We start from the raw sequence: 14,703 nt of genomic DNA, 5'->3' as shown, positions 1-14,703 counted from the left end.
AATGATTCATCAAATATTAAAAGCTTTTCTAAACAGAGCTGCCTTCAGATGTCTACTAAAAGTCTGATAGTTGTTTATATCTTTGACATCTGATGGGAGGGCATTCTACAGGGCGGGCGCCACTACCAAGAAGGCCCTCTGCCTGCTTCCCTGTAACCTCACTTTTCGCAGTGGGGGAACCACCAGAAGGCCCTTGGCGCTGGACCTCAGTGTCTAGGCTGAACAATGGGGATGGAGACTCTCCTTCATATATACTAGGCCGAGGCCATTTAGGGCTTTAAAGGTCAGCACCAACACTTTGAATTGTGCCCAGAAAATTATTGGGAGCCAATGTAGGTCTTTCAGGATGAGTGTTATGTGGTCTCGGTGGCCTCTCCCAGTCACCAGTCTAACTGCCGTATTCTGAATTAGTTGTAGTTTCTGGGTCACTTTCAAAGTTAGTCCTACACAGAGCCCCTCCTGCTTGCAGTAGTCCAAGCAGGAGATAACCAAAGCATGCACCACTCTGGCAAGACAGTCCAAGGACAGGTAGGGTCTCAGCCTGCGTACGAGATGGAACTGGTAGACAGCTGCCCAGGACACAGAATTGACTTGCGCCTCCATAGACAGCTGTGAGTCCAAAATGACTCCCAGGTTGCACACCTGGTCCTTCAGGGGCACAGTTACCTCATTCTGGACCAGGGAGTCCTCCACACCAGCCCACCCCCTTTCCCCCAGAAACAGTACTTCTGTATTGTCAGGATTCAACCTCAATCTGTTAGCTGCAATCCATCCTCCAACCGCCTCCAGACACTCACACAGAACTTGCAAAGAATGTGTGGTTTCGGAACACCTTCTCAGGGTTAATTTCCCAATGCTGCAGGACATGTAAAGGAGGCGAGAGAGATGCTAGCATATCAGGAAGGAGTGGGGTTTACTAGTTATAGTCTGGCCATGGGGGCCCAGCCTATGGTCCTCCATGGGCAAACAAGTAAAAGAGATGGGTTATACCTGTCAGAGTTAGGTAAGTTGAGGGTTATGCTGTCTGGAAAGATGAGCTGTGCCCTTTCGGAAAACCAACCCTGACAGCAGCCCTACATACCACATTCAGATGAAATCCTACAATAAGAAGTGAAAGCAGCAAATAGAAGTTTACCCAAGAAGCATAATATTTAAGATTTTATCTGGTTGCTACAAGCTCAGAAACCATGGCTCTAAGAAGCCTCTCTTGGACTCCTATACCAATAATTTGGAGCTTTCACCACTGTAACTAAGCCAAGTGCTACTGCCTCTGTTTTCTGACTGATGTATGGAGAAACACATGAACCTGACCTTTGAAGAGTTTGTAAGTAAGCCAGTTTTCACTGACCAGATGTGTGGTCCTTTTCAATGCTAAGGGGAGAGGGAAGTTTTGGAACTCATGGGGGTATATGTTTAAGGCCTAACAACCTATATTTCCACACTTTACTTTGCTGAATATTTTGTGATTGAAAATATCTGCTGGGGATCTCTCAACAAAGAGCACTTGCCCCAAACCTGGATCTTGGCATCCAGGGAATTCTCCTTTTTTATACTTAATTTTCCTTGCAACCTACACAAATCATCTGTCATAACTCAATCTCTTTCACAATTTTCAGTCTTAGTAGAATTGCCAGTAAATTAATGAACAGATGTTCAGGGGGGGATTTTGGAGGTCAGAGTGACCATTTCCACTGTTCAGATGTAGCTTTTCAGCACTGATAGCAGACTGGACCACTGTTCTTTTCTTCCTCCTTGTAGTTATTTTTGCATGCTCTTTTGTTGTCCCATAAACAGACAGAAACCACTTTTGATGAAATAACAGAAGCATGTGCTGGTGTTTTTTCTTGTCATTTTGTTGTTCTTGATGTAGAGAGACCTAGTTATCATCACAGCTGTAATTATCAATCTCGCCATGACCAAGTCTCTCTTGAATAATGTCTCCATAGATTTCCAGACAATACCAGCCAGAGTCTAAACATGGGAATAAAACCCCTTCCTGCTATTCTAAGCAAGGGAGAAGTCAGAGGCAGAGGAAGGATTTCTGCTTTTCTCTTTTTTGAGATGTAAAATAGGATTTTAATCTGTGAATTGGTAGGGAAGTGCTGTTCCTGTCAAGGCAGAATATTGTACTGAGCGTGGTTATTGAGGCTAAGGTTAATTTTCCAGCTGGAAATAAGGGTGTCAGATGAGAAAGAATATTTGCCTCAGTATGTTGCTGTTTGTTGTGCCCATTCTTTTTCATCTGCCACATATGGTGTGCAAACATACACGTTGCACCATCCATGATCTGTCCAGAATTCCACATGAATACTACCAACCTGGTGATCTTATTATTGGCGGACTTGCTTCCCACCTCCTTACTGCTTCTAACAAAGAAGACTTCAAGGAAAGGCTAACAACCAGTCAACTTCTTAATACCTTGCAAAGACTTCATATGACACGTAATCAGATGTCACAAAACATCCCCCACCTCTGACCAGGCTTACACAGAAACAAGTTCCACTGATTTTAGAGGGATTTCCTTCCAAGCAGAGGTGTCGCGGGGGGGACGGGACCATTTCAGAGCTGAAGAGTTGGCTTGGAAGGAGGGAAATAGAGATCTGAATGTGTAGTCAGTGAGATGACAAAGTCTTTCTTTCATTCATGTGTTCTCTCCTCCCCACATCCCACCAAATTTCTTCCAAGAAGGGTTTCACAAGAGGAGCCACAACTTAAACTTACCTAGTTTAAGATGGAAAGCCCTTCTCTGTTCTGAATATTGAACTTATGCTCTGAAAGTTTGGGGTGAATTGTCTTAAAAGCTCACCTCTCCTTTGATGTGAAATTCTCATGCAAGTCAGGCCATTCTTATATGACCCTCCCAGTTTAAAATGTGTCACAGGTTTGAATATGATGAGAATAACTCCATTAAGCCTGGCTACCTGCTTCTCTGCATTTCAATAGACCTTTTGTTCTGGGATCAGAGCAAACCTGTAAATAAACAATTTGTGTATATCTAAGCCCAAAGGGCAGCCCTTACACTTTATTTTTATCTTGTGAGATATATTATTATTATTAATCAGCTTTGTGGTTTCAAAATATTTTATGGCTTCTGTTGATGTCTCTTTGTGACTGTCAATGTCTATAGCCTTCTGCTGTCACTATGGTGCAGGCTTGTTCGATGACAGAGGACTGGTGACAGGGGAAGAGAGGGAATTTCATTTATAGACAGGGGCTGGACTAGGTCCATTCATTCCAACTGGCCTGGGCAACAACAGACTAACTGGCTGAAGGTTCTGATCAGCCAAGAAATGGCAGTTAAGCGTCTGTAACCTGAGGTACCACTGTATTAATAAAAGTGAGCTACAAGTATAAAAGTGGAATACAATGTATTCCTTCAGGGGAAACGCCTTTGCATATATACTAGGACACAATTTCAACTAAAATGCTGAAGAATTGTCAAGCCTCCCCCCCCTCTTTTAAATTGTATAGCCTATATTTTAAAAATATAGCATGAAATTCTCGTTGCAGTGTTGTGCCAAAGAACTACCAGCACATTCTGGCCTTGATATTTGCTGTCAAGGAGATCAATGAGAACCCCAAGATCTTACCAAATATCACCTTAGGATTCCACATCTATGACAGTTACTTCAATGAAAGGATGACATATCAGGCTGCTCTGAACCTTCCCTCCACATTTATACCCAACTACAAGTGTGACACCCAGAAACACCTGGTGGCAGTTATTGGGGGACTGGACTTTGATACCTCCCTTTACATGGCAGACATATTGAGCATCCCCAGGTAAGATACTGCCTTGGACTCTTCACACTCAATCACCATGATCTTTTCTATCCAAAAATGTTTTGTAGAATTGTGACTAAAAAAGGAGGGTGGTCCTGCTCTTCACAAAATGTGTTTCCTGTGGGCTTTGCAATTAAAGATGTCTGCTCTAGGTGGGCAGTCCTATTTCTCCTTCTTAAGCACACTTGCCTTTTCTCTCTGCTCTAGGTCCGAGCACTGCCTCCCCTGACTCCTCAAACTAATCTGGTGTCCCAAGTGCAGTAGATGATGTGGTCCTATTGGTATATTGAAGGAGGATTCAATGGCAGGACCAGCTGGTTTCTATCTCAGGCAGCAGAATGTATTAGGTGTGACCTGGCCTCACCCAATAAACCAAGAAGTGTGGGTGGTGTGGGAGAAGGTGGCCCTCTAGATATATGAGGTTCAGACAAATTAGAGCTTTCAAAGGTCAATACTAGAATTTTCAATAGGTGACTTTCTCTTTATGTTTGGAAATGGTCCTGTTTCCTGGGCCAGTTAGAAACAAAGATCAGTAGCTTTGCCTTCCAGAGTACAGAACTTCTACTGAGGCATGCAGGGAATGGTCTGGATTGGCCAACATACCTCGCACTTTGGCTCATGTGTTGGCAGAAAGGTGCCCTCTTTTCACCGGAGGTGAAGGAGGCATGACCTACACAAGATTGGCAACAGCAGCTTACTACTCTATGGTCTTCACACCCTCATGCATTAACTAGAGCTAAACATCCTAGTTATATAAGGCTGCAACTTATCCACAGTTGGGGCTCAGGAAACACCACCCCCACCCCAGCCCTGCTTTCCGCCCTCCTGACTGAGAAGGTACTGTGTTTGTGGGAGACAGCTCATATCACTTCGCTTCCTTACTCCAACTCCTCAAAAACAACACCTCCATATTCCATTCTGCAAATTGACATTTCTTCCAAATTTGCCTGTGGCTTACTGGCTGGAGACTTGCCTGTCAGGAGGCAGCTGTGCACACATTCTGGCATTTGTGTGTGATTCTGTGTGTCTGTGGTACAATAGAGGTTTGGAAAGGAAGGGAAGGTGGGACGTCATAAAATGAGGAGGTGAAATGTTGTGATGAAACAAAGGGGATGAAATGGAGAAGGAAAATTAGGGAGAGGGACAGCAGCAGCTCAGGAAAGCAAGGAGATTGACCTGGAGACAGAAGATGAGGAGAAAGGAGAGCAAAGCAGGGCAGCACTCCATGGAGGCCAAATCGGCCACCCCCCAAACTTTCTGGAGTCTCCTTCCTGAGGCAACTGGCTCATCTTGTCTCCATGGCAGGCAGGCCCTGAATACACATACAGTCCTTCTTCACCATTTATGAATTATGCCTCTTTATTCCCTTTAGCTCACTTATGGTTCCTTTGCTTCAGAAGATCCTGGTCAAAGCCAATCCACTTCCTTCTATAGGATGGTGCCCAATGAAGCCCATCAGTACACTGGGATTGTTGAGTTACTTCTGCATTTTGGATGGACGTGGGTTGGGCTGCTCGCTGTGGATAATGACAGTGGAGAGAGATTTATTCAGACCCTGAAACCTCTGCTCTCCCAGAAAGGCATTTGCTTGGCCTTCTCAGAGACAACCCTGAAAACCACATATTTGGCAGAGATTTATGTCATGTATTCCGATGTTATTATGGGAATCTATCATGTTATTATGGAAAGTGAAGCCAAGGTTGTTGTTTTCTATGGAGGAACAACGCCCATGATTCGCTTGCGAACAATGCTAGTGCTAGGTGAAATGGAAAATATTAACAAAACATCTGTGGGCAAGGTGTGGATTCTGACAGCACAGGTGGATTTCACAGCATTGACCTACCAAATGAGTTGGGATATACATGTCTTCCACGGTTCCCTCTCCTTTGCAGTTTATTCAAATGTGGTACAAGGATTCAAAGCCTTTCTTGAGGTACAAAATCCTTTTGAGGAAAATGGAAATGGCTTTGTCAAGCAGTTCTGGGCACAGGTATTTCTCTGTTTATTTCCAAACCCCAACACAGAGGAGCAGGCCAGTGGAACCTGCACTGGAGAGGAGAAGCTGGAGAATCTCCCTTCGTCTGGCTTTGAGATGAGCATAACAAGCCACAGCTATAGCATCTATAATGCTGTTTATGCCACAGCACATGCTCTACATGCCATGTTCTTGTCAAGGACCAAATACAGGGCAGCGGTGGAAGGAGGGATGCAGGAGCTTCAGAAACTGCAGCCTTGGCAGGTAATGCCTATTATAACATACAAGTTATTTGACATGGGCAGTGAAGTGATCTCTTTCAGCTTTTGCCTTCCAGAAGAAGGTACAGGGTTATAAAGACTAGGACTAGCCACCTGAGAAACAGTTTTTATTCAATTGTGATTTTGGTTTTAAACACAGTGTAAGTTAGTCTCTATGGGAGTCTATTGTATTTATTTATGGGGTATCAGAGTTTTTAGGGAGCTAACCAGGCTGGGATAGCTGGCTTGTTGGTTTCTGAATGTCTGATGTAGATTTTAAGTTTCATTGTTCTGTATGGGACAATGACAATAAAGATTATCGTATCATATCACTTTCAAGTACTGACTGTAAACTAGGATCCTCCGCTTAACGTATGCAGATAAGCTGCTCCTCCAGCTGTTAAGCAGTTGCTGCGAATCCTGCACTGTGCTGCTTCTTTGTTGTTGTTGTTTTAATTAATTTTTATTAACAGGCCAATCAAATCACATTAATTCCAAAGCACATTAGTTCCAAATTATATAGCCAAATTTTTAAATTTTTGTTGGGGGTACCCATACTTTCAGCTCCGAAAGGGATCCAAACATCACTCTTGTTGCTGCTTTAATTACACAGTTCTGTCCAGTTCTGTCCAGATAGTCTCTTTGTTATTTTCCTCATCTTCTTGTTGTTATCATATATTCCTTTCTTTATGATCTCTGATAATCTTCACAAGCGGGTTGAAAACAAACATATCCTGTGTGGATTTTACACTCTCCAAGAGCCATATCACATAAAGGACAGACGCCATTTCCACACCTCCGCAAAGAACATTCCCACAATCTGTCCATTGATTTCCACAGGCTTGCCAATCTGTATCTAAGAGGGCCCTGCCAGGTCAAATTCACATTCCGATAACCATACATTCACATTCCAATGACCATGGTCCTCCTCCCCCTCGTCCTCCTGTGGGCAGGCCTGTCTTAACGAATCTCCATTTGTAACTGCATCATAAAGCTTTCTTTCCATCCAATGTTCCCACCAGTCCTCTCTTTGATCAGTAATTCATTTCCACACAGTTCTTAATCTCCTGCTTGTGATTAGTAATTTGCAACGATTCTTTCTCTCGGGGGGGGGGTTATTGGGTACTCACATAAGACAAAAAGAAAAGAAAAGCTTCTCCTCCCCCCTTTCTGTTTCGCTCCGACATACCGATCTTTAATGATGAGTCTTCACTTGATTTATTGTCCAACCCATTGCTCCACATCACAGAGATCCCATTAATCAGCAGTCATTACTCCCGATCTTCACTTGAAGTATGTGCATTTGCTTCTATTCCAATTAAATATTTCGAGCTGATGCAAACCAGTGCGCGATTCAGAGACAGTGTCTGGGAGAGCCGACTCCACCCAAGGGTTTGTGCCTAGTGCCCTCACCTCCTTCTTTCAAATCCGGGGGTGAATTATGGACACAGCAGGCAAGGCAGTACCCCCCATTCACTTGGGGGGTTAGGTAGACTGCATACTCCCATAACAGCCTCTTAATTACCTCGTGTGGGTCGGAGAGATGTTATTGTCGGCCATCTTCCAATGCGCCCCCTGGTGGCCCCCCTGTGCTGCTTCTTTGTTAGTAGGTATCTATGTTTGTAGAGAAACTGTAAGTGAAGCAGGATATGATTTTGCTCTGTCCTGCTCCTTTACAAGCAGTTTCTTTGCACACAAGTTGAGGGGAGGATCCAAGCCTACAATGAGAGGAGAAGGTGAGAGCAGCTCAGAGAATTCACATGTAGGCTGAGTTTCCCCAAACCAAAAGGTTTTGTTGCCCATTTCCTCCCAAAGTGAAGGGAAGTGACATAGACGAAGCCTGATAGGACAGCTTGCTCCATGGCATTAACCCCCTTCATGCGTTGATTAGATGTCTGCATGATGGTTATATGAGGCGGTTACCCTACAATTCTCGTCCATGGGGTGGGAGATATCCAAGGGGTGGGAACTGAAATCCATGGATTTTTTTCCTCGTTTCTTCTTGGTCGGGAATGCATTAGGATTTTCCCTATGGGAGAGAAAGGAAATCATTGGCTCTTTCTGTGAATGTTCGCCTAACGTACCATTTCCAATGAGTGGATTCTGCTTGCATAGCAGTTCCTGCCAGTACTGAATGCTGGAGGCATCCTGAGTGTCAGTAAGGAGAGACATATGCATTACTTCATAGTTCCTAATTTTTTTCCAATGCAGCTCCATCCCTTCCTTAGGAGTGTCTCCTTTAACAATTCTGCTGGAGAAACGGTATCTTTCAGTGAGAGCAGGGAAGTAGAAGCTGGCTTTGATATTGCCAACATAGTCACTTTTCCAAATAACTCCTTCATGAGAGTCAAGGTTGGAAGACTGGGTGGAGAGGCTGTCCCAGGCCAGCTGATTTCCATTGATGACAACAGAATGGTGTGGCACCAAAGCTTTCAAAAGGTGAGGCATAATTCCTACATCCATGAGAGAGAGGAAAAGAGAATATCTTTAACATTGAGAGATAGGAAAAGAGAATATATTTAACATTACATTCCAACAGATCACGCTCCATTTGAGATATTTGTTCGCCAGATGGTCAAGTTGAGTACACTTTTTTTAAAGCATGAATAGAAAAATGAGTAGTTTGGCTCTGAGTTTGGAATAAGTATTTTAGCGTCTTCCCATTTCTAGTTGGGGGTGGGTTGAAATACTACTAATTTCTGTGTGCTAAAATGTTTGTGTGTTTATTTAAATGGGCAGGTTTCACCCATTTCGTTATGTAACCCAAGTTGCCCTCCTGGTTCCAGGAAGGAAAAGAAGGAGGGGGAGCCATTCTGCTGCTATAATTGTGCTCCATGTCCTCAAGGCAAGATTTCATCACAGAAAGGTAGGAGACACAATATATACATGGTACTTTTCAAATGTATAAAGGAAACATCTGTGATATTTCTATTTTAACCTTAAGAGTTCCACACCGGTAGCATTTGTAGTTGCTATCCAGAACATTTGAAATCTGAATATATTATTTTCTCTCCAGACATGGATGACTGTGTTGGGTGCCCCGAAGATCACTATCCACACAGAGACCAATCACAATGCATTCCAAAGACCATCAGCTTCCTGTCTTTTAAAGAGCCTCTGGGGATGATCTTAGCATTGTTGGCTCTTTCTCTCTCTCTCCTCACAATATTAGTCCTTGCCATCTTCATTAAACACCAAGACACACCACTTGTCAGAGCAAACAATCGGGACCTCACCTACACTCTCCTCACTTTCCTCCTGCTCTGCTTCCTCTGCCCATTCATCTTCCTCAGCCCTCCAGAAAGAGTGAGCTGCCTGCTCCGACAAATGGCTTTTGGCCTTGTTTTCACAGTGACTGTTTCTTGTGTGCTGGCCAAAACGATCACGGTGGTTCTGGCCTTTGTGGCCACCAAACCAGGATCCCGAATGAGGAAGTGGGTGGGGAAAAGACTGGCAAGCTCCATTGTGATTTCTTGTTCCCTTATCCAAGCAGGCATTTGTGCTGTGTGGTTAGTAACCTCTCCCCCATTCCCTGATTCTGACATGCAGTCTGTGATGAGGGAAATCATTCTAGGCTGCAACGAAGGGTCAGTTGCCCTGTTTTACTGTGTCCTGGGCTACTTGGGCTTTTTGGCCATTCTCAGCTTTGTTGTGGCCTTTTTTGCCAGGAAACTGCCTGACAGCTTCAATGAGGCCAAATTCATCACCTTCAGCATGTTGCTCTTTTGTAGTGTTTGGATCTCCTTTGTTCCCGTGTACCTGAGCACCAAGGGGAAATACATGGTGGCTGTGGAGATCTTCTCTATCTTGGCCTCCAGTGCTGCCTTACTGGGCTCCATCTTTGCCCCCAAATGCTACATCATTGTGTTGAGGCCTGATTTGAACTGCAAGGAGATGTTAATAAAGAAGAAATAACAAATTAACCTAACATCTCTGATTTTTGTTCTGATAGATGTTTTTTGTTCTGATAGATGGGCAAATTAATCTCTCTTTTTCTACATTGTATAACCATGTTGTATTTTATCTCTTACAATTCCTATGTGATTCTCCAGTAAGTACGGTTTCAGTGGAACTGCTACCGTCAGGATTAATCAGTAGCATTGATTTCAGTAGTTACAGGCAATATTTGCTACACAATTTCTGGATTTTTTTATTATTATTTCTTTACTTTTCAATTTCTATACCACTTTATATTTTTAATAAAAATCTCAAAGTGGTGTACAACATATCAAAACAAATAAAACAATAATGCAATAGCTGGGTGATGTTCCTCCGGCCTCACTGGTCTTACTTATAACAAGGGTGGTATTGCTAAAGGGCTTTGGTTCAGAACATGGGACTGGTTGGTTCTGAATGAATATTTTGAAGAAAAACCGTTTTGAACATGAGTGCGATAAAAATCCTTTTAATTAGAAAATACAATATTATCACACATTCTTTGAAAAATGGTGGAACAAGAAATTTGGTAAATAAAAAGACCATTTTAGTCCATAACCCACTATGAATACTGAATACATCTGGGCAATCGTAAAGTTAATTCTCTCTTACATCTTGATATCTCAAATACGTTAATTAACCATTCCTTTTTTATTTGCTCATCGTTTTTTCTTTATTACATCTATATACCACCCCTCCAAATAGTTCTTTGTTTCACATATTCACATTTTTGGGGGGCAGTCTGTGATGGCCTGGGAATCTGAACCGGAGGAATCCCAGCCTGCACAGGTGTCGCTGCCTCCAGGGCCAGCTGAACTGGGGCAGGGCCTTGATTCCGAAGTGCCTGCACCTGTGCCGGATCCTCAGGAGCAGGCACCAGGTGAATCCACTCTGGCTCCAGAGGTGGTTGAGGACTCAGTGCCTACAGGTGAGTCTCCCCCTGGGCCCAGTAACCCTTCAGCCTCTCCTGAACTGCAGAGGCTCAGGGCAGAGAGGCGAAGGGAACTGGTTTCTCCCAGGAGGAGTGCTCGCCTTAAGGCCAGGAGAGGCGGGTCTCCTAGGGGCCAGGGCTGCCCCTGGCCTCAGAGAAGATAAAGGCCAGTCAGCCCAGTCCCAGGTTGCAGGAGCAACATCATTGATGAGCTGTTTCGGCCAGCATCCAGTCCTGTTTTCCCCAGAGTTCCTGTCCTTGCCTGGCTTCCCCCTGTGGACCCCGCTTCGCCCGAGGAGGACTGTCTGATGACCCTCAACTCAGGTCCTAGACCTCGCCCCACGGTAACCTCCCCCCTGGACCAGCACACAGTCTATATGTTTCCATATCTGAGGTGTTTTTCTGTTAGGAGCACAAATAGCTGCTTCTGCTTATTATAATAATAATAATATAATAATAATTTATTATTTATACCCCACTCATCTGGCTGTTTTCCCCCAGCCATTCTGGGCAGCTGCCAGCACAATATTAAAATACAATGATTCATCAAATATTAAAAGCTTCTCTAAACAGAGCTGCCTTCAGATGTCTACTAAAAGTCTGATAGTTGTTTATATCTTTGACATCTGATGGGAGGGCGTTCTACAGGTCGGGCACCACTACCAAGAAGGCCCTCTGCCTGCTTCCCTGTAACCTCAGTTCTCACAGTGAAGGAACCACCAGAAGACCCTCAGCGCTGGACCTCAATGTCTGGGCTGAACAATGGGAGTGGAGATGCTCCTTCAGGTATACTGGGCCGAGGCCGTTTAGGGCTTTAAAGGTCAGCACCAACACTTTGAATTGTGCCCAGAAAATTATTGGGAGCCAATGTAGGTCTTTCAGGATGGGTGTTATGTAGTCTCGGCGGCCTCTCCCAATCACCAGTCTAAGTGCCGCATTCTGAATTAGTTGTAGTTTCTGGGTCACTTTCAAAGATAGCCCTGCACAGAGCCCCTCCTGCTTGCAGTAGTCCAAGCAGGAGATAACCAGAGCATGCACCACTCTGGCAAGACAGTCCAAGGACAGGTAGGGTCTCAGCCTGTGTATGAGATGGAGCTGCTTGACAGCTGCCCAGGACACAGAATTGACCTGAGCCTCCATGGACAGCTGTGAGTCCAAAATGACTCCCAGGTTGCACACCTGGTCCTTCAGGGGCACAGTTACCTCATTCTGGACCAGGGAGTCCTCCACACCAGCCCACCCCCTTTCCCCCAGAAACAATACTTCTGTATTGTCAGGATTCAACCTCAATCTGTTAGCTGCAATCCATCCTCCAACCGCCTCCAGACACTCACACAGAACTTGCAAAGAATGTGTGGTTTCTGAACACCTTCTCAGAGTTAATTTCCCAATGCTGCAGGACATGTAAAGGAGACGAGAGAGATGCTAGCATATCAGGAAGGAGTGGAGTTTTCTAGTTCTAGTTTAATCATAGGGGCCCAGCCTATGGTCCTCCATGGGCAAACAAGTAAAAGAGATGAGTTATACCTGTCAGAGTTAGGTAAGTTGAGGGTTATGCTGTCTGGAAAGATGAGCTGGGTCCTTTGGGAAAATAAGCCCTGACAGCAGCCCTACATACCACATTCAGATGAAATCCTACAATAAGAAGTGAAAGCAGCAGATAGAAGCAAATACGTTATTGAGGGACTGCAGGACCAAACAGAACCATTTTACCTTAAAATTACATTTAAGGAAGATACCAAGACACTCTTGGAATTTGAGCAGGGCCCCAAAACAGCAAAAACTAGCTTACCTCACCCTAATTACAACCTTTAGAATCATAGGCCCCATCAGCAGGCTTTATCCAGAAATATATGGCCTATTGCTCTCTATCAGTCTACCCAAGAAGCGCAACATTTAAGGACTTAGCTGGTTGCTACAAGCTCAGAAACCATGGCTCTCTTGGACTCCTATACCAATAATTTGGAGCTTTCACCACTGTAACTAAGCCAAGTGCTACTGCCTGTGTTTTCTGACTGATGTATGGAGAAACACATGAACCTGACCTTTGAAGCGTTTGTAAGTAAGCCAGTTTTCACTGACCAGATGTGTGGTCCTTTTCAATGGTAAGAGGAGAGGGAAGTTTTGGAACTCATGGGAGTATATTTTTAAGATCTAATAACCTATATTTCCACGCCTTACTTTGGTGAATATTTTGTGATTTGAAATATCTGCTGGGGTTCTCTCACCAAAGAGCACTTGCCCCAAACCTGGATCTTGGCATCCAGGGGATTCTCCCTTTTTATACTTAATTTCCCTTGCAACCGACACAAATCATCTCTCATAACTCAACCCCTTTCACAATTTTAAAGTTTTGGTATTATTGTCAGTAAATTAATGAACAGATGTTCAGGGGGAATTTGGAGGTCAGACTGATCATTTCCCCTGTTCAGATGAAGCTTTTCAGCACTGATAGCATACTGGACCACTGTTCTTTTCTTCATCCTTGTAGTTATTTTTGCATGGTCTTTTGTTGTCCCATAAACAGACAGAAACCACTTTTGATGAAATAACAGAAGCATGTGCTGGTGTTTTCTCTGGTCATTTTGTTGTTTTTGATGTAGAGAGACCTGGTTATCATCACAGCTGTAATTATCAATCTCGCCATGACTAAGTCTCTCTTGAATAATGTCTCCATAGATTTCCAGACAATATTAGCCAGAGTCTAAACATGGGCATAAAACCCCTTCCTGCCATTCTAAGCAAGGGAGAGGGAAGAGGAAGAGGAAGAGGGAGGATTTCAGCTTTTCTCTTTGTTGAGGTGTAAAATTGGATTTTAATCTGTGAATTGGTAGGGAAGTGCTGTTCCTGTCAAGGCAGAGTATTGTACTGAGAGTGGTTCTGAAGCTAAGGTTCATTTCCAGATGGAAATGAGGGTGTCAGATGAGAAAGAATATTTGCGTCAGTATGTTGCTGTTTGTTGTGCCAAGGTTGTTGTTTTCTATGGAGGAACAACGCCCATGATTCGCTTGCGAACAATGCTAGTGCTGGGTGAAATGGAAAATATTAACGAAATATCTGTGGGCAAGGTGTGGATTCTGACAGCACAGGTGGATTTCACAGCATTGACCTATCAAATGAGCATGGATATGCAAGTCTTCCACGGTTCCCTTTCCTTTACACTTTATTCAAATGTGGTACAAGGATTCACACGCTCTACATGCCATGTTCTTGCCCGGGACCAAATATAGGGCAAAGCTTCAGAAACTGCAGCCTCGGCAGGTAATGCCTATTATAACATAATAATAATAATAATAATAATAATAATAATAATAATAATAATATCTTTATTGTCATTGTCCCCTCTCAGGGACAACGAAAATTACTTGGCTGCTCCACCCAGGTAGGGCACTCCATACAAAATCAGAACAACTATAAAAACACTAATTTAAAACAATACAGTATAATACAGCAAGGAAGATTAGATGACTTTCAAAGTCCAGGTTTCCCATTCAGGGCCGAGATCACTCTGGAGAAGAAGCTGTTCTTGAGATGGCTTGTTCTTGTCTTCATCGTCCTGTATCTCCGTCCCGATGGCAGGAGCTCGAAGAGACAGTGACCAGGATGCGATGGATCTTTTACTATGTCCAGTGCCTTCCTATGGCACCTTGTGGCATAAATCTGCTCTAAGGTGGAGAGTGGGCAGCCAACAATGCTCTCTGCTGCCTTAACAACTCTGCACAACCCCATTCTGTCCTGGGTTGTACAGCTTCCGTACCACACACATAAGCCATAAGTGAGCACGCTCTCAATGGCACAGTGATAGAAGGCAAGCAGCA

General features: G+C 44.0%; 1 protein-coding gene and 1 long non-coding RNA gene across 3 annotated transcripts in view; one reads left to right on the top strand and one right to left on the bottom strand.

Annotated features, from left to right (window-relative positions):
* Positions 1 to 14,703, bottom strand: part of LOC310830297 — a 63,139-nt gene that overhangs the window by 41,924 nt on the left and 6,512 nt on the right. The window contains exon 2 of the long non-coding RNA XR_014557555.1: positions 7,544 to 8,047. This is a non-coding gene — a long non-coding RNA (uncharacterized lncRNA). The remainder of the gene's footprint in view (positions 1 to 7,543; positions 8,048 to 14,703) is intronic.
* LOC310829924 (vomeronasal type-2 receptor 26-like) overlaps positions 3,783 to 14,703 on the top strand; it is a 43,846-nt gene continuing 32,925 nt past the window's right edge. Inside the window, exons 1-2 of one of the 2 annotated variants that reach the window (XM_083709055.1) lie at positions 3,783 to 4,130; positions 8,805 to 8,884. In XM_083709055.1, the coding sequence (XP_083565181.1) occupies positions 8,853 to 8,884 (32 nt within the window). In that variant the 5' untranslated portion in view covers positions 3,783 to 4,130; positions 8,805 to 8,852. Of the gene's footprint in view, positions 4,131 to 8,329; positions 8,458 to 8,804; positions 8,885 to 14,703 lie in introns of those variants that run through there. The other variant, XM_083709054.1, reaches the window with a different exon arrangement.

This window comes from Podarcis gaigeae, assembly GCF_964106915.1.
Source record: "Podarcis gaigeae genome assembly, chromosome: 13".
Classification (NCBI taxonomy): Eukaryota; Metazoa; Chordata; class Lepidosauria; order Squamata; family Lacertidae; genus Podarcis; species Podarcis gaigeae.
The sequence above is the reverse complement of the archived record's forward strand: the minus strand, read 5'-3'. Positions and strand labels throughout refer to the sequence as shown.